This window comes from Anomaloglossus baeobatrachus, chromosome 7 (genome assembly GCF_048569485.1).
Source record: "Anomaloglossus baeobatrachus isolate aAnoBae1 chromosome 7, aAnoBae1.hap1, whole genome shotgun sequence".
Lineage (NCBI taxonomy): Eukaryota > Metazoa > Chordata > Amphibia > Anura > Aromobatidae > Anomaloglossus > Anomaloglossus baeobatrachus.
The window spans coordinates 120,610,641-120,630,467 of NC_134359.1; the positions used below are offsets into that span (position 1 = coordinate 120,610,641).

At 43.3% G+C, this 19,827-nt stretch overlaps 1 protein-coding gene across 2 annotated transcripts in view; it reads right to left on the reverse strand.

Moving 5' to 3' along the window:
* The window catches only part of LOC142245186 (aldehyde oxidase-like), a 314,224-nt gene that overhangs the window by 211,561 nt on the left and 82,836 nt on the right, over positions 1–19,827 (reverse strand). For both annotated transcript variants that reach the window (XM_075317642.1, XM_075317641.1), the window contains 3 exons: positions 16,607–16,733; positions 12,913–12,974; positions 5,219–5,278 (listed from right to left, as the gene is read on the reverse strand). In XM_075317642.1, the coding sequence (XP_075173757.1) occupies positions 5,219–5,278; positions 12,913–12,974; positions 16,607–16,682 (198 nt within the window). In that variant the 5' untranslated portion in view covers positions 16,683–16,733. The remainder of the gene's footprint in view (positions 1–5,218; positions 5,279–12,912; positions 12,975–16,606; positions 16,734–19,827) is intronic.

The window sequence follows — 19,827 nt, forward strand, 5'->3', positions numbered from 1 at the left end:
TGGGAAGGGTCATAGTTATTGGCCCTTCACAGCCTATAAATAGCAGGCCACAGGCGCCCCAGAAGTGGCGCATCCACTAGATGCGCCAATCCTGGCGCTTCACCCCAGCTTATCCCGTGCCCTAGTGCAGTGGCAAACGGGGTAATAAATGGGGTTGATACCAGCTGTAAGGTCACCTAACATCAAGCCCAGCAGTTTGCGATGTCATGGTGTCTATAAGATACCCGACATCACAAACTGTCAGTACTAACAAAAAAAAGAGAAAAAAAATGTATTTGAAAAAACACTCCCCAAAACATTCCCTCTTTCATCAATTTATTGTAAGGAAAAAAAAATAAGGGGGTCCCACGACGACTCTGGACCATCTACATTATGGGGGGCACGCTCAGGGAACGTATCCCCCATTTTCTAGGAGTGCAGACCCTCCATGTGAGGAGTGTGGGTGCAATGAATTTACATACATACAATACAATACATACATACAATACATTTCCAAATATTGGTATTTGCTGATCTTATTGCTATTCCACCTACTATATATTGGGGATAGGATCTTGGAGATGGAATAACCCCTTTAAGTCCAGTTATCCACTTGAATGAATACTAAACAATAGAGCTCGCTATTTAGACATGTTTTCTTGTGGCGTATAACGGACTCTCATGTTTGGTAGTCGTTCAGCAGGGCAACTATAAAATCAAATACCTCCATTTGGAAATGTAGAATAGCTCTCCTGATCAACTATGTTCCTTACCTCATGAGCAGGGCATTGCAGTAGCTTACAGATGCATGGTTAACGCCACTCACTGTGTCTGAATATAGGAAGCTGAGCTGACAGCCGCTCTGTGCATGCGGCAGGTCTATTGTGAAGGAGGGGGCCGCGGGGGATCAACGCTGCACAGGTACCGTGGGACACTGGGGAACACCGGTGGGGTTATAGGGGTGACCTGGCAGCGCCTGGGGAGGAGTTTTCTGTCGCATGTGTCATGGCACATGCGACAGAAATCAGAGGAGTAGGGTGAATTCGGCCGGCGCGCTGCTGTACGCGCGGCCATTTTGGATTTCCGGAAGGGGGTCGGGGGGGGCACTTTGGCGACACTGGGGGACCGGGGAGGAGATTTATCTCCCATCTGACATGTTTGTTCACGCCTGAAGGCTGATGGGAGATAAATAATTTTTTACCGGCGCTGTCATTTACTGTAACGTGATCATCGGTATACGGTGTATACCGGTGATCACGTGAGCAGGGACCGGAAAAAACGGTCTGAATCATGATTTTCAGGGTCTCAGCTACCCCCTGAAACCACGGAGATTTTCTGACGCCTGGGGGCGCTATTCACTTATTTCTGACGGCAGATCAGAATAAGGCTACATTCACACGACCGATCCGTTTTTGCGGTCCGCAAAAAAAAGTCAGTTTTTTTCACGGATGCATCAGTGTGGCATCCGTTTCCGTTCCGTATACGGTCCATATGTCATCCGTTTGTCATCCGTGTGCCTTCCATTTTTTTGCGTTCTGCAAAAAAACTGAAGGAGGGAAAATACATAAATTTACCCAGGATCCATAGCTTCAACCTACATGAGGCGGTCACATGTTTACTCCAGTGCCATTTTCTACTGCTTTTTACAGCGTAGAGCGCTCTGGTGATTTTCCTGTGCTTGTACACTTCATATCAGTCTTTTCTGTTATTATAATGGCAGAAAGACACATAATGTCCCACTCTCCTGCATTTTGTAATTTTGCACCCTTTGGTGCCTTTTATGTGGCACTAAGGGGTGCTTAGCTTTGTATTTAGCCAAAAAAATAACTACATTTAAAAAAAAAAAATGACGTGGGGTTCCCCCTATTTTTGATAGCCAGCTAGGGTAAAGCAGACGGCTACAGCCTGCAGACCACAGCTGGCAGCTTCACCTTGGCTGGTAATCCAAAACTGAGGGCACCCCACGCTGTTATTTTAAATTAAATAAATAATTAAAAAAACGTGGGGGTCTCCCCAAAATCGGATCACCAGCCATGGTAAAGCGGACAGCTGGGGTTTGATATTCTCAGACTAGGGAGGTCCATGGTTATTGGACTCTCCCCAGCCTAAAAATATCAGGCCGCAGCCGCCCCAGAAGTGGCGCATCCATTAAATGCGCCAATCCTGGTGCTTCGCTCCAGCTCATCCCGTTGCCCTGGTGCGGTGGCAAACGGGGTAATATATGGGGTTAATACCAGATGTGTAATGTCAGCTGGCATCAAGCCCTGGGGTTCGTTATGTCAGGCGTCTATCAGATACCCGACATCACCAACCCAGTCAGTAATAAAAAAAAAAATAGACGACAAACACATTTTTATTTGAAAAAACACTATCCAAAACATTCCCTCTTTCACCAATTTATTAGAAAGAAAAACAAATCCAGGTCTGGTGTAATCCAAGGCGGTCCCATGACAATCAATACCATAGTCAATGCCCCAGTCAATGAAGAACAGAATGTTCCATATTGGCTGGGAGAGCAATGCAGTGACCTGAGCTAACATCAATAGGTCAGCCCAGGTCACTGCAGGGGATGACGAGCGCTGCTGTCAGGAGGATAGCGAGGTACATTACCTGCGGTGATCGCTGCACTCCTGATAGCAGAGCTGTCACTGAGTTCAATGACTACCGCCTTCACAACCAAGTATCGTGGGTGCCTGTGAAGTCACCGCTAGTGACAGTCTCGGGTCGGCAGCAAGAGGAGATGTGACAAGCGGCGGCCATGGAAGACAGTAACAGCGCTAATGTCAGGAGGGCAGGACTTCATCACCGCAGGTAAGGAACTTCACTAACCTCCTGACGGCAGCGCTTGTCATCCCTGCGGCTGCTGTCACTGCAGTGTGGACAGCTGCGGACATCGTACAGTGCGAGCAGCTGTGGACACTGCTGAGCGGGCAGCCGCGGGGCTGGGGCTGGGGCTGGAAAGGGACACAGACTGCAGCGGCATCCAACGGAAGTCACAAGGAAGTGCTTCTGTGTGGCTTTCGGGGATTTTTGCACACGTAGCCAGGGTAAACATCGGATTACTAAGAAAAGCGCTTTGCTTGGATACCCGATATTTACCCTGGTTACCAGCTTACCGCAGGCTGCCAGCGATGGCATAGCTGTAAAAAGCCATGCTTTTGGTGATCGAACCGTTCTCGAACGTAACTCGAACTGCCGAACTTTTAGCAAATCATTCGAGTTCGTCGAACGACTCGAACACCCCCCCCCCCCAAAATCACTCGAACATCAAATTGGCGAACCTCGAACCTCGCTCATCTCTACTTAAAATGGACTGAGACAAAATGGAAAACTTTTCTGTGGTCAAATGAATAAAAATTTAAGTTTCTCTATTTCCAAGAAGACCTTGCATACTGTGTTTATCCAAAATAAGACACTGTATTATAGTTTTTTTTGACCCGAATAAAGCACTAGGGCTTATATTTGGAGTAGATCTTATTCTTAGAGAAGCATGGTTGAGGTAAGTTTACCCCCCCAAAAAGACCCCCCCCCTTACCAGGAGACTCATACCTACCAGATCCCAGGCGTCTGCGTGAATCCCAGGTCCTCCTGTGATCGTTGGTGTATGTTCCCAGCTGGTATGCTTCATGCGGCATCCCCTGCTTCTGGCCCACACTAATATACATCAGATTGCGCACACACACTCATACACACACACAATCACACATCAAATTGCTCATACAATCACACATCAGATTGCGCACATACACTCACCACATACAGCAATACCGATTGCTTCCAGCCAGCAGGGAAAGATGAGACGCAGTGCAGTGGAACACATGGAAGACCCGGTGGTGGAACGCATCGATTCGTTCTACTGCAGGTCCTATGCAATCCACCATACCGCATCTCAGGATTTTCTGCCTGCCAGAAGAAATTGGTATCACTGGATGTGGTGAGTGTGAGTGTGTGATCTGATGTGTGATTGTGTGAGCCATCTGATGTGTGTGTGTGTGCGATCTGATGTGTGTGGATGTGCGATCACTACAGGTCCTCTGCTCAGTGTCTGGTGAGTGTGATTGCGGGGTGTCCCCTGTCTATAATGAAGTGTCCTGCAGTATTCTTTAACTTTTTTAGCTTCACGGGCACTTCATTATTGAACCGCGACTAGGGCTTATTTTCGGGTTAGGATTTATATTTAAGCCTTGCTCCGAAAATGCTGAAAATCCCTGCTATAGCGAATTTTTGGGGCAGGGCTTATTTTTGGAAAAATATGATACTAAACCACACTAGCCATCACATCAGCATGGTTTTGCAGAAGAAAAGTTCAGGTGATGAACTGGCCGCTTGCACTCCAGACCTTTCACCAATGGGAAACATTTGGTGCAATATGAGTCAAAAATCAGGCAAAGAAGACCCTGGACGATTAAGGAGCTAGAATCCTTCCTCAGACAAGAATGGGTCAAAATTGCTTTCCCAAAACTTCAGAACGTGGTCTCCTCAACATTTACAGACAGTTGCAAAATGAAGAGGATACCCAATGATAAGCATGACTCTGCCCCAACATTTTGAGATGTGTTGCTGCCAACAATTTTCAAATTAGATAATTTTTCACACATGCATGGAAAATGCTGAGCTTTCAACTTCTTATATGTTCTGTTGTCAATAAAAAATGGCTATAAAAGATTTCCAAATCATTATATTCTTGTTTTCTTCACATTTTACACAGTGTTCCAACTTTTTTGTAATTGGGGTTTCATATTATCTGAAGATAATAGTATTTTTTGTTTACCAAAAGAATGAAGCAGTTATCATATCATAGTTAAATTAGCAATATAATAGTCTATTATCTATGGTCAGGTAATGCTATCCTAAAGGGCTGTAGCAGGGAACGCTTCTCCTTGTGGAGAGTGTCAAACCTGAGTAAGGAGACTTATAGATCATACATGGATCCTTTCGGAATTGTCACTCTCAGCAAGGAGAAACGTTTGCCCTTGACTCCCTGTCAGTGGTTTCTATCTCAGCCATATCGAATCTCCTGCTTGCACTGATAAGGGGAATACTCCCCAAAACCCGTGTCCTCAAATCAAGTGTCTGGTTTGGGTTCATGCGGCTTGGCTTGTTAAAGAGTCCATATTTACTTTTACAATTATTGCATCCAATAGGTAACACTACAGTTCAAATCCTTTTCGACTCTGAAGAGGCTATCTATCTGTTGTCAGATACTTTGAAATAATTGTGTCACTGATGAAGCACTTACATTGTCCCTTTGGTCATGGTCTGGTTGACCATTCTGTTCAAGTCTACAACAGTTGGATTCCTAGATAGACAACAAGAGGTGAAAAATCAAGATGTATGGCAATGTTGACTGCTTTTAGCCACATTATGTCAATTATTTTAAGTCTTGTATTGGCAAACGTCCAAGGCTCTACCAATTTAAAGTAGAAACGCAGACCTTCCTATACAACACCATCCTACTTGAGGAAAGCTTGCATGCTGAAGCATGCTTGTTTTTTCATAATTTTTTTTTAGAACATTTAAAACAACATGTATGTAATTGGCTGCAAAATTATCAGAGCACTATAAAGTCAAATGATGATCCAAAGTAGAACAATGTTTCCGTTAACAAAAATATGGGTCCTACTACAAGGTGAACCAAAACACATATCTAGATGTACATTCACCAAAAGAATGGTAGGCCCCCTGGAAGACGTTGCTATTTTCATCTTTGGTCTTTGTTTCCTGCCTTCCAAGGGCAATAATTTTCTTAATTTTTAATTTAGGTCTATGAAGAATTTTTGCAAGATAATTTGTAGTTTATTATTATTATTGATTACTATTTTATTATTATTGTTATTATTATTATTAGAGTCAATTGATTTTAACAGTTTACTTAAAACTGGGGAAAACATTTGAAGTGAGGTGAAATTGAAAAAAATCCAAACAATTATTTAGCAACTTATTAAACTAACCATTCAATTTCATTGAAAAATTGACCTGGTAACTTTGTTCTATGGGTCGGTATGGTTAAGGTGATATCAAATTTGCATAATTTTTCTATTTGCCTTACAACTTAAAGGGGCTATCCCACAACGTACATTTGAATCAATAGATTTGGAATAATAATAATTTCCAATATAGGATGTATTTAAAAAAATGTTCCTGTGCTGAGATAATCTTATATATGTGCCCCTGCTATGTACTGTGTAATGGCCGTGTCTGACCGTACAGGGACATGTTCTGATCCTACTACAGCTCCTGGGCAGGGAAAGAAGAAAAACAAAAGGTGTACAGACATTACACCATGGGATCACAGCTGTTTTTTTGTTTTATTTTTCTGTGAGGTAAAACATTTCCCTACCTGTTTTTAAATGTTTTAGTTTCAACTGGTCTAAAATTCTGTCTCCATGTACGGACAATCATATATTTTATATTTTTCAGTCGATAGCATTGTTTGAGGGTTTTCTTTTGCTAGGTGAACTGTAGTTTTATTGGTAATTTTGGCTGCGTGCGCATGCTGAGTTTTTTGTTGCAGATTTGATGCAGTTTATCATGCAGTTTTTTGTCCAGCTCTGCATGTCAATCCTTACACCAGCAAACTCAAGAAGAATTCTGAAGTGCTGTGCGCACGTTGTTTCTTTTTTTCCTTGCAATTTATTGTTGGTGTGTTTTTTTCCTACTTTTTTTTAGCTCTTGCAACCATTGATTTTACGAAAAAAAAAAATGCATGGCACAAAAACGCACCAAAAATGCATGCGTTTTTTGGTGCATTTTTCTGCCACAAGGTGCATTTTTAGGTGCAGAAATTTTATGCAGCATGCACACATATCCTTTGGGAGTCCATATTGACAATTTAAGAGGGAATCATTGTAGTTTCCTGCCTATTACCCATCGTATCACCTATTGCCTTTGGTGTATGCAAAATAAACATATGACTGCCATGAATTTAGTAAACTGGCCACAGCAGCCTTTTATTAGACATTTCACACAAAACCTGAGGTGCCCACAAAAATGGCGACCCCACAACAATATAAACAATGTAAATATAAAAAGGCTTTAAACAGTTAATAGATCTAGTCCAGAGGCAAACCCCACAACAACCTTACAAATCTCCCTGGCCACACCACACCAACCCCGAGAGAGAGGTATTAAAATTCCATAATTAATACCCTTAGGGTATGTGCGCACGTTGCTTTTTACCTGCTTTTTACCTGCTTTTTTGCTGCTTTTTCTTCTGCGCTGTTTAATGCCAAAATGGTTGTGTTCTTCTATTCAAGCAAAGTCTATGGGAATTTGGGTTTCTTGTTCACACTATGTTGTTCAAAATGCTGCCTTTTTGTACCAGAACTTTGGTCAAAAACTCAGCTTTTCAAAGAAGCAACATGTCAATTGTTTTTGCCATTTGGGTTTTGCACTGCAAAGCTGAGTTTTTGACCAAAGTTCTGCCACAAAAAGGCAGCATTTTGAACAACATAGTGTGAACAAGAAACCAAATTCCCATAGACTTTGCTTGAATAGAAGAACACATCCATTTTGGCATTAAACAGCGCAGAAGAAAAAGCAGCAAAAAAGCAGGTAAAAAGCAGGTAAAAAGCAACGTGCGCACATACCCTAAAACTTTGCAAGACTTACGCCTGCTAAGTACATTACTGTACAAAAAACACTATTCCCCAATCGTGCCTTCCCACCGAAGGACATGACCAATTTACCAGCCTCTGAAGCAGACCTATCTCACAGATATCAACGGTCTGTACCCACCACACCTCCAAGACTTGCTCAATGCGGTCTCTGAAACCCAACATTCTGAAATCAGTGCTAATGGCATTAAGATGGATACCATCAAACTGGAAATAATCCCTCAAAGGCGCTTCTAATTCCTTATGACGCACCACCATCCCGCCATTAATGGCTACAAAACGGGCAATGGCCTTATTCACCTTAATCCTTGTTTGTTCTGTTTATCCACTGACTTCAAGTATCTCCAAGACAAACGCTCTACAATATCTGACCAGATAATAATATTTCCCTGGTAAGTAGACCGCAAGCACAATAAATCAAATTTAATATCCTGAATTAATTCCTGGAAAGACTTAACACCAATGTCATTACCCCCCATCCCAAATATAATACATATGAAGTGAAAAATGGTTTTACGATCTCTACAAGTGCTGTCACATGACTCCAGATTTTTATTTGATTTTTCTTTATTACAATATGCTTCAAGAACTATTCATCCTCTTCATCAGGTATTATATATTGAAAAACTTAATCACTTTATATAGTACATGACACACATGATTGTCAATTAAACGTTAACCACATCTTACCCAAAATGATTAATTTAAAACAAAACACAATTAGATCCAAACTGTACAATAGAACATCATTCCAATACAAACAATAACACATAAAAACTGTTTGAGTATAACAGTGACAAATATATATATATATATATATATACATATATACAGTATATATATATATATATATACACATTTACAGTATATATATATATATATATATATATATATATATATATAATGTATGAAAAAGAAAAGTACTCTACATTTACAAGATAAGACTGAGGGTTCTTTTTATCTCATAATCTCTAAAAATTCATTCAGATTTTCTGGTGACAAGGATGAGTAGTGTGAATATTCAATAGCACTCCCTATTTATCAGATTCTGAATCTGTTATAACATTTACTGGGTATCTGTTGCAAGATTGTCAATGTAAACATTCAGTATTTTTTCGATGTCTCAGAAAAAAAAATGTTTGGGCAAACTATGATTTAAAGTCAACCTGTCACCAGATGTGTGCCTTATAAGCTGCGGCCAGCACCAGTGAGCCCTTATATACAGTATTCTAGAATACTGTATATAAGTGCCCAGGCCGCTCTGTATAACATAAAAACAGCTTTTATTATAGTAGCCTGTTGGCGGTTGGGTCCGATGGGTATCACTGGTCTCAGTACAGCAACTCCTATCTTCCTTCCATCGCTGTCCTCCTGCCCAGCTCCGCATGCGTACTTTGCTGTGCCCTACTGAGGGCAGAGCAAAGTACTGTAGTGCGCATGTGCTGTTAGTCTTTGACCTTTCCCCACGCATGAGCATTACAGTACTTTGCTCTGCTCTCAGGAGGCCGGAGAAAAGTGCACGTGCGCAGGAGTGCAATGGAGGCCTCTGTGTGGATGATGTAGGATGCATCATCCATACGGAGCTGGGACTGAGGGAGGCGATGGAAGGAGGGGAGAAGGTGCTGGTCCCGAGACCAGCAACGCCCTGTAGGTGAGTATAATAAAAGATGTTTTCTATGTTATATAGAGCGGCCAGGGCTCTTATATACAGTATTCTATAATGCTGTATATAAGAGCTCACTGGTGTTGGCAGCAGGTTATAGGGAACAAATCTGGTGACAGGTTCCGCTTAAAATACTATTATGGATGTTCGACCTGTGTTTATTCATCCTAAACTGTACCGGTAACGTAGTCCGCCCTACATACTGTATTTTGCACTCATATTCAAGAAAATAGATTAGAAATGAGCTATTACAGTTCAAAAAGGTCCTATTAGGAGAAAAGTTTGTACTGGAATAGAAAATTCAACTGTCTTTTTGCCATGGGTCACCATTCAGCATGCATTTAGATCCCCACACTGAAAATTCCCCACTAAATTTCTAAATAAACCTAACTGCCTTATGTCAGGTCCCAATTTACAATTGATCCCAATCCTGCTGGGAGCTATAAGATCTCTCAAGTTTCTATTTTTCCTCTAGATCACTGTAGGATATTTAGGAATCAAACCTGAAAGAATGGGGTCATCTATCAAAATAAACCAACATTTCAAAAAAACTTCTCTTTTTTTGGTATAGGAGTTATTAAATGTCGTAATAAAGCTATATTTATATTTGTTATTCATGGGATTAATTTTGTTCTTTTTTGTTCTGGGGGAACTCCACGATTCATTTTTTACAAGCACTCTGTTTTAGCTCTTTTGTTTTATTAAATGCATCTTGAACTAATTCCCTGAGGTAACCCCTGTCCAAAAATCTTTTTCTGAGAAATTTCGAGTTCTTTACAAAATCAGAATCGTACATACAGTTTTTCCTTATATGCAGATATTGCCCATACGGGGAAGTTTCCTAATTCTCCTTGGTAAATGGCCACTGGAGAACTCGATATAGCTATTTACATCCACATTTTTAAAATATGTCAATGTACAAAAACTCCTATTGTCACTTGTAGTGATTAATAGGTCCAGAAATTCAATAATCGATAATAAAAAGAAAATGTAAATTTTAAACGCCAAGAGTTAGTATTGGGTTTTCCCCACAAATATTTCAGCTTCATGCAGTGTACCGGACCGAATATAAAACAAATCATCAATGAATCTTTTATCAAATCTTTTGTAAAACAAGCACATTCAGTGGTCGGTCCACTATGCAATAGTATAAGAACTCTGGTAACACCAGACCCCATATCATTCCTTGGATTACAGTCCACTTGATCTGTGCCAGGAACCTATCCTGCCATCCTATCAGGACAATTGTCAAATCGCAACTCCCCCTGGAACGTGAGTGCCCAAGGATCCAAACTAGTCACATGCCTATAGTAAAAGACAACCAGCACAACATTAGAACACATACTGCTTCTTTATGACCCACCAAATAACGCTAAACCATACAGTCCCTTAAACTGTACCAAATTAGGGCAAATGTAAAATAAAAACGCGCAGACTCCCAACACCCATTATGGTGTATCAGTTTATCCACCAAACCCCACTGAGATGCCTATATCACCGCTCCAATAAGGAAAGTGTGTGAACCAAACTCCTTTGGCTTTACCCCCAAACACGACAAAAATTCCTTCAGAACTGCAATAAACCGATCTCTAGAAAGTGAATAATCATCCCAATGTTGCAAGAACAAACTTCAATAACTACCCCTAATACCCATAAAGTGTTTAAACCCTGTAATAGGGAAGTTATTGTGCCCTGGGACTGGATATAAAACCACTAATTTACCCCGCACAATTTAGTCCATTTTTGAATGCCTCAAAAACATCTGTCCGCCATCCAAACAACACTGTTCAACAACAAGCCTCCTTCTACCTGCTTTGAAGAGCTATTTCACTAATATAAAAAATGCCATAAAATGGCAAAACAAAAGTGGTTGAAAACAAACAATGCCCTAAGACCTTGTAATTTGAACAAAAATGCTAACACTGCCAACTTCTGTGACCCACTTACACTCATATGTAAGCCCCAAAATTGTTCTCCACCAAAGACAGTGGCAAAACAACCTATTCTTATAAGAAGGCAACATACTGGCTTCACTACCTAAAAGCTCATAATCCCTACCAAATCTTCCTACATTAGAACCAAGGAGCCTCTTTCACCAATTTAATGCTTAATCTAAAAATACATAATTATGAAGCTCCACATCCAACTGGAACACTCTGTTCCCATTTCGTCTGCCCTAGGCACCAGACTCCGAAACCTGTCTAACTGAAAACGGGGTGTCGTGCTAGGTACGGGGAAGTACCAAGCGAACCTTACTCCAGCTACTCTGCATGACTGTTTCTTGTCCGTGCTGCACATCCTGACCTACAAATCCACCTCACGGGGTGAGCCCATAACAATTTTGTTTGCATATAGGGTCTGGTTCAGTAAACATTTCAGTCAGAAATTTGTATTTTCTTGCCAAGTTTGCATCTATTCACTGTATATTAGACAAAACCAATTCACAAAACTTGAACCAAACAAAACATAATAAAATATATAATCTTTGTTATGAAATAGAAAGTTTTAAAACTTTTTTTGAGGTGTAATAACAAAAAAAGTGCACTAGATGGTGTACCATTACAGCAGGAGACAGGATACCAGAAAAAATAAATTGAGTACAATACATTGCCAATGAGGAATATAATTAAACATCGTCCTAATAGCAAGACCATGACAGCAAGTGCAACAAGGCTATAAAAAAGGATCCTACTGGAATGGCGCCAAGTCCCTACATACGTTTCAGCAATAGCCTTTGTAAGACGCCATCCTGACGAAGGCTATTGCTGAAACGTACGTAGGGACTTGGCGCCATTCCAGCAGGATTCAGTGTCACCAGGACAGTTAATACCCTAAATATTTACTGCCTTTAATCTGATACATGTCTGTTTTTTATAGCCTTGTTGCACTTGCTGTTATGGTCTTGCTATTAGGATGGTGTTCAATTATTTTCTTCATTGGCACTGCATTGTACTCAATTTACTTTTTCTGGTATCCTGCTGTAATAGTACGCCATATAGTGCACTTTTTTTGTTATTATGCCTCAAATGTTTTTAATAACTTTCTATTTCATAATAAAGATTATATATTTTATTATGTTTTGTTTGGTTCAATTTTTGTGAATTGGTCTTGTATTTGATACCTTGAACCAGTATACCCATGGCTATTTCTGAGTAAGGGCTGATAGGATTTATATTTAAAATGGGATATTTTTACATACATATACACGCCCCCCGCATATATTAGGTGGGTAACTTTCTAAAATTTAAGAGTAAAACCACATTTTTGGTCTCTGTTCCCGTCTTTCTGACAGCACATGGATGTAATTTGAATGGCGCCTGTGTGCTGTCTGTTTTTTTGTGTGGTTTTGAATTTATTCACTTGAATGGGTAACATCACTTTTTGTTGTATAGAGCATAGGTTTTCAAAAAAAATAGACATGTGAAGGGCTATAGACTACAATGTGTCCGAATGCTATGCATTAAGAAAACTGAGTAGCACACATGCATAAATGTCAGATGTATTCATGGGGCTTTAGATGATTGGTCAGTCCCACTAAAATCAGCCTGGCTCAGCACAGATTTCTCTACTGTATATCCCCATACCTTTATCCTGTAGATGTGACCAATTTACTCATCTATGTTTTTAACTTGCTTTGATAAAAACCCAGATTACCTTACAAAACGTTTTGCATCCATCAAGTATTGCTCTGTAACCTGTGCAGCGGCAAAGATTTCCTAGTGAAAATAACAAGATTGGTTGTAAAATGCATAATATGTGATTATACAGATAGGAGTGACAAATGCATATTCAGTTTTCTTTATGTAGAAATTGACCTAATAGTCTTCACTATCTACATTATGTCAGAAAATCAATGTCTGTTGCCAGTTGAAGCCAAAAAGTACATTTTACTGCTGTAATATAAAGGGGTTGTCCACTTTTAAATCTGAGCGTTTGCCCCATTAAAATAAGAACACTTATCCTTACCTCTGGTGCCGGCACTGTTCTAGCAGTGTTGGTGTCACGATTCTTCTGTGCAGTGCGTCTAGGACTGTCACACGGTGTATTACTCTAAACTCGCCAATTGTCATAGTGGTATCAGATGCTGTTCAGACCACAGACTCTGACACTCCTCACTATACTTTCTTTGGTGCTTTTGAGTTGCACAGGCAGGCTTGGGTGTTGATCAGTTGTGTGCTCATTGGTGATTGGACTAGCAGGAGTTAATTTCTGCTAGCCTGCTGGTTATCTTTTGGATCACATTGTGGGAGACCTATCACAGGTATTCCCCACCTTTTTAAGTTGGGGGAATTTGTCTTCTCATGCCGACTATAGCTTTCTGCAACACCAGTCCATGTGTTATTTTCCAGTCTGGAGATTTACTGCATGTTGCTTGGTATGCAGTGGATTCCTTTTGTCGTCTGGTAATTTCCTGCCTGCTTTAGTTTTCTTCCTTATCCCTTGTTGTCTGATTACTGTGTGAGCATGCTATGTGATAGAATTTTGATTTCCCCTGTGTATCTATCACTGTTGGTGTTTACAAGCTCCTGTCTCTCTCCCCATGGGGTAGGGAGGGAGGGGGTACTAGATCAGGGCTAGTCAGGAGCAGAGGTAGGGAGACGGCCCAGACATCAAAACCTTCAGATGTATCTCTGGGATTTGGGACAGCTAGGGCCCCCCTAGCCTGAGGGCCAGTTTAGGAGCCTCAGTCCTCTGTTATCCTCCTCCACCTCATGACAAGAACACAATGAGTACTGTATGTGGATACTATGAAATCTGGATGTACGGAGTTGTCAGTGAGTTGAATGACAGCGCAGTCATCCACTCTGGTTGTGGGAAGTGCTGGGTTGTTCAGGTGTTCCACTTTCACAGTGATTGTCCAGCTACTTAGCTGAGCAGTTTCTCTTAGAACCCTGTGAGTCAAAGCTTTCTGCTAGAGTGGTGCTGTTGGCCTGCTTACCGGTGCTCTTGTAGTTCTGTTTATTGTTATCTGACTCTGGACCATTGCCAGACTATTCCTCTGTTTGCTCCCAGCACTTGTGGTGCCCCTGAGGCTTCAGTCGCCAGAGAGTACTGCACCTGATTTAAGGTGTAGTGCTTAACCCGGTTCCGGAGGAGGTCGATACCGGTTTCACCACTTACACACTCAAATACACCAATAGGTTACCCACCCACTGAGGACTGGGTCTTAAGGTAGCCTGAAAACATGGGGGGCACCACCCACTAGTGACAGGGACCCGGGGGAGGAGCAGCCACCAGGGCGAGTCAGGGGCCAACACGACAGTTAGGAGTTCTCCAGCAGGAGAGGAAAAATGGAGTCTTACCGGTGCTCCGGTGGGATACCGGAGTTGTTCATGCGGTTGGCGAGGTGTGAGCTTAGTTGCTCCCTCGGAACCGGTGCCACGCAGGGTGCAGGACCCTCGGGAAGATCACACTTCAAGTTGGTTTTCCAGAATCTGCCAGGACGGGGAGGTTTCAAGCTTCCCTGGCCACAAAGAGCCCGAAAGTACAATGTCAGATAGGATCCGGGCCTTGGATAGCACCAGGCCCCATTGCGGACCTGTGGTACCTGCAAATAGGGACAAGAGTACTACTCGAGTACTCTGCACTGGGGTCCCCAAGTAGCTTTATGCCATGGGGATACAACACACAGGGCTCTAGGAGGAAGGGGCCCACCAAGCATCACACCAGACTGACCTCCAAAGTAATCCGGGTTCGACGGGGCCCATCACAGCGAGTGACCAGTACTACCCGCGCGAGCGGCACAAAGAGTGAGTAAAGACACCTGGAACCGCAGCATCTGACTCAGACTCTTATTACCAGTGCCGCCGCCCCGCCTCTCAGCGCCAAAGGTCATTGCCATCACTACTTCCCTCATCATCATCCCCGGGGCCCGCTCCACCTGTGGGGAGTGACACCATCTCTTCTGCTATTAGCATCCGCACCTAAGGACAGCGACAGCAGTTGTGGCTAATCCCTGGCCACGTACCAAAGGTGGCGTCACAACAATCTTCCTACTACTATCCCCATCATCCTCCCTCCTTATTGGTGTACACCTCGGGACATGAAGCCGGGCAGGCCACCACGACAATCCAGATCACCACACCGGCCCGGTGACGAGTAACTCAGGTACGAGACCCTGTGCCTGATTCCCCCTGCCCCCTGGGTGCTACACACTCAAAACATGCCTTCTGGGTTTTCTGACCCTGGACTGTGACCTGACTATGCCTCAGTTTACTCCCTGTATATTTGATGAACGTTCCTGGAATTCTGACCCCGGACTGTTACCTGACTACATCTCAGTTTACTCCTTGTATCCACAACGGGCTCTCTCTAGTATCTGACCCCAGATCTTTCACCTACCCTGCCTTCAGGCTTGCCTGTTAGTAAGTGACTAGTGTCACAGTTGGCACTCACACTTTTTGGGGCTCCCTTTAAGTTATTATGTCACTCAAGCCCTGTGCCTAATCAACGCTGTCTTTACTATGCGCACCTTTTGGCAGGTATCCGAGTGACCAGCCACATCTCATTTCCTCTTGATATTCAATTAGTTTTAAGGCAGGGACAGTGAAGCCGGAGGTGATTGGGTGTGGGGCTCACGTGACGTAACAACACTGCTGGAGAGGTGTGTAAGTGTTTTTATTTTAACACTAACAAGCACTCAGATTCAGTAGGGATTGTCCAAGTAGGGTACAACTGCTATAAACTGGAAGATATGATCTAACTATTTGGTGCGGACAACAGAATTGATTCTGTGATTGAAGCCTTTAGCGGGCTTTACATGCTACAATATATCTAACGATGTGTTGGCGGGGTCACGTCGTAAGTGACGCACATCCGGCATCGTTAGTGATATTGTAGTGTGTGAAACCTACGTGCGATTGCGATTGAACGAAAAACCGTTGATCGCATACACGTCGTTCAATTTCTAAAAATTGAACGTCCGATTGTTCAATGTTCCCGAGGCAGCACATATCGCTGTGTGTTACACCCCGGGAACGATGAACTCAGCTTTCCTGCGTCCTGCGGCCACCGGCAATGCGGAAGGAAGGAGGTGGGTGGGATGTTTACGTCCCGCTCATCTCCGCCCCTCTGCTTCTATTGGCCGGCTGCCGTGTGACGTCGCTGTGACGCCGAACGTCCCTCCCACTACAGGAAGAGTATGTTCGCCGCCCACATCGAGGTCGTATGGAAGTTAAGTATGTGTTACGGGATTTAATCGTTTGTGCGACACGGGCAACAAATTGAACATGCCGCACATATGATGGGGGCGGGTCACATCGCATACGAGATCGTATGTGTAATTGAAAGGTGTAAAGCAGCCTTTTGAAGCTTTAGCTATATGGTAAATTGTATTTATAAATCATACCTCCTAGAGCTTCGTATATCTGCTCCATAGTTGGTTCTGGATGATTTCTCAGCAGAGAATATATGGACATCACCATTCCAGGACTACAGAATCCACACTGAGAACCATGAGCTTTTGCTATTCTTTCCTGTAAATGTAAACATCACAATTTGTTAGCTACACAGTGAGTGTGCTATAATCACTCCCCCTGCACCTGGACTGACAGCACGTTCTGCAGATATGTGCAGAGCAGGGAATGACTACAGTGAGCAGTTACTGTTGCATCTCCCAGCCCTGCTCGATGACTGGAAGGCAGCAGCTGCAGAGAGAAGAGAATTGTATTTTTTACATGGTGCTGCTTGTCCAGTAAGCCAGCCAAACATGTTGAAAATGCTAGTTACTTGCAGAATACCAGGTTAAAGGGAATCTGTCAACTGTTATTTTTTCTAACTCATCTGAGAGCAGCATAACGTAGAGGCAGGGTCCCTGATCCCAGCAATGTGTCACTTACTCGGCTGCTTGCTGCTGTTTTGATAAAATAACTGTTTTATCTGCTGCAGAAGTAGTAGTTCTCTGATTACTGAGCTCTGTACAACCCCTCCAACACCACTGATTGGCAGCTTTCTGTGTACCATGGACACTCTGTGGTTAGCACTGCAGTTTTGTAGCGCTGGGGTCCTGGGTTCAAATCCCACCGAGGACAAAATCTGCAAGGAGTTTGTATGTTTTCCCCATGTTTGTGTGAGTTTCCTCCTGGTTCTCCGGTTTCTTCCCACACTCCAAAGACATACAGATAGGGAATTTAGATTGTGAGCCCCAATGGGGACAGTGTTGTGGATGTATGTAAAGCACTGTATAAGGGAATAAATATTATTATTAGCCTCTGAATAGGCAGAAAGCTGCCAATCAGTGCTAGAGGCAGGGTTACACAGAACAGGAGGACTACATGGAAGGAGAGAACTAGTCCTATAGTGATAATCTCCTGTTTATAAAATACATCCTACATCTTGCTGCTCTTAGAATAATGATAAACATTATCCCCTGAGGACGCTTAAGGGCGAAACACGTGTCGGGGTTTCTGGGTACATGGATGTAGCTTTGCACAATACACTTTTCAGGTACTTTATAACAGCCATTATTGTTGCACTTTTTAGCATTGTTAGGTGTTGACCTTGAGGCATTTAGGTGGTACTTTGTAATATTGAGCCCATGGTTATTTTACTTTTATACCATCATCCACTGACTATTAGTTCTCCATAGTAGAGCATTTTTGATATTTTTGTCTGTCTTATAATTGGGAATTTACTAATACACCTATTTTTATTTTTTTTATTTTGGGATTCACCACCTGCCTTTTAGCCATTCCTTCTATGCTTTGAGGCTTTTATATTTTTCCAACCTGGGGTATATTTAATCATATATTATATTCTGGTATTATTTCTCTTGGTTATATTATACCTAATATTGATATACTGTATATGCACCCTGTAATTGGTCTGGGCTTGAGATTCGGCATAGGCATTGTCATACATTGTGGGATGATATTTGGAGAGCGGTTATTATGATGTAGTCGCCTTATTCATAGACAAATAAATTCCTTTCACCACAGGTGTTTATCAATTATATGGATGACCTACATCAGGGGCATGTGCCTCCCTCTCCCCTCTAGGTGTCGATTTTCAATCCCAGACTAAAACCAATTGGTTTATATTTTTCATATACATGCATTGGTCTATGCTTTAGGCCTCTGTCACATGTACGTGAAAGTCACGCACGTGCCGCGAGACACGTATTTTCCCTGCGTGTTGCGTGTGGTAAGTACGTGTCTCCGGTACGTGTGGGCCACATGTGTTCTACGTGTGCTATCCGCGATAACACACGTAGAACCGGTAATTCGTATACTCACGTGGTCCTCGCTGCTGTCCAGAGTTCTGATCTTTGGCTCCAGCCCCGCCCACTCCCCGCTGATGCTGCTTCCGGCCGAGCGGAGGGATGGAGATTAGCTCCCGTGACAGCACGCCCACCTCCTTAACACGCGCATAATGTGTGGCGGTCGGCAGCATCTGTTTGCAGTGGAAGATTCTGCTAGGCTTATGGAGGTGAGTATGTGTTTTTTTATTTTAAAATAATGACACGTGTTTCTCCGGCGCGTGTCACACGGGACCGCATCCACACTACATTCGTGTGGTACGGGTGCGGGCCGTGTGACACTCGTGATGCCGGAGAAAAACGGACATGTCTGTGTGAGAAACACACGGACACACAAGTACGGAACGGACACACGTTCCGTTCCAAAATACTTACGTGTGTCCAAACCATTAGGAATACATAGGTCCACGTATGCACGTGTCTCCAGTACGCACGTGTCTCCAGTATGTGAGAAAACTGCCAAACACGTACCGGAGGCACGAACGTGTGACAGAGGCCTTAATATGTGTTTCAATACAGGATCTGTATAGCCACTTATTCATTTGTAACTTTGCTACAATAAGTGTATTCTGTCCGTTGTATATGTCCACTAGTCGCTAATGTTATACTGATATTCTTTGAAGCACCTTTGTTATATTTAATTCTTGATAATTTGGGGCACTGCAGCCAATTTTGAAATGCTGCCCCCTGACTGCCGGCCCCTGTTAGTGGTAAAAAAGAGATGTTCTCTTTAAAAAGTTCCCCCCTTCCTCTCCTGGTGATGCGGTTTGTGACACGCGCTGACCCCACCCCCCGGTTTATAGGTCACCGAGCTGCCCCGCCCACGGACTCTCTTGAAGGACCCGGACCTGTTTGGGCAGCCGGTGGCACGGACCCGCTCCTGGAGGCGGGAAGAGAGTATCAGCAGGGAGGGAAGCGACCTGCTCACGGCGCTTTTAGCTGTGAGCGGCTCCCTCCCTGCTGAGGCACAAGCTATGTGTCGCGGGTGGGGATGGGACACTGCGCTCACCACGCTCGGGTCCGGCGCTGCTGCTACTGCTGCTCGGTGGCTCGAGCGGTGGGCCGGATCCGGGGACTCGAGCGGCGCTCCTCGCCTGTGAGTGAAAGGGGAATAGTTTTTGGGGTTTGGGAAGTCAGTCCGTGACGCCACCCACGGTTGTGGTGAGGTTGGGACACCACCGCTGCTCTGGACAGGGATCCCGGGAGCGATGACAGGGAGCAGCCGAGATGTTTCTCTCCCCTCCGTGGGTAGGGGGTTTTGGTGGTCCCGGGGCCCGGTGATGGCGACTGGAAAGTGGATGACGGGGTTTGGC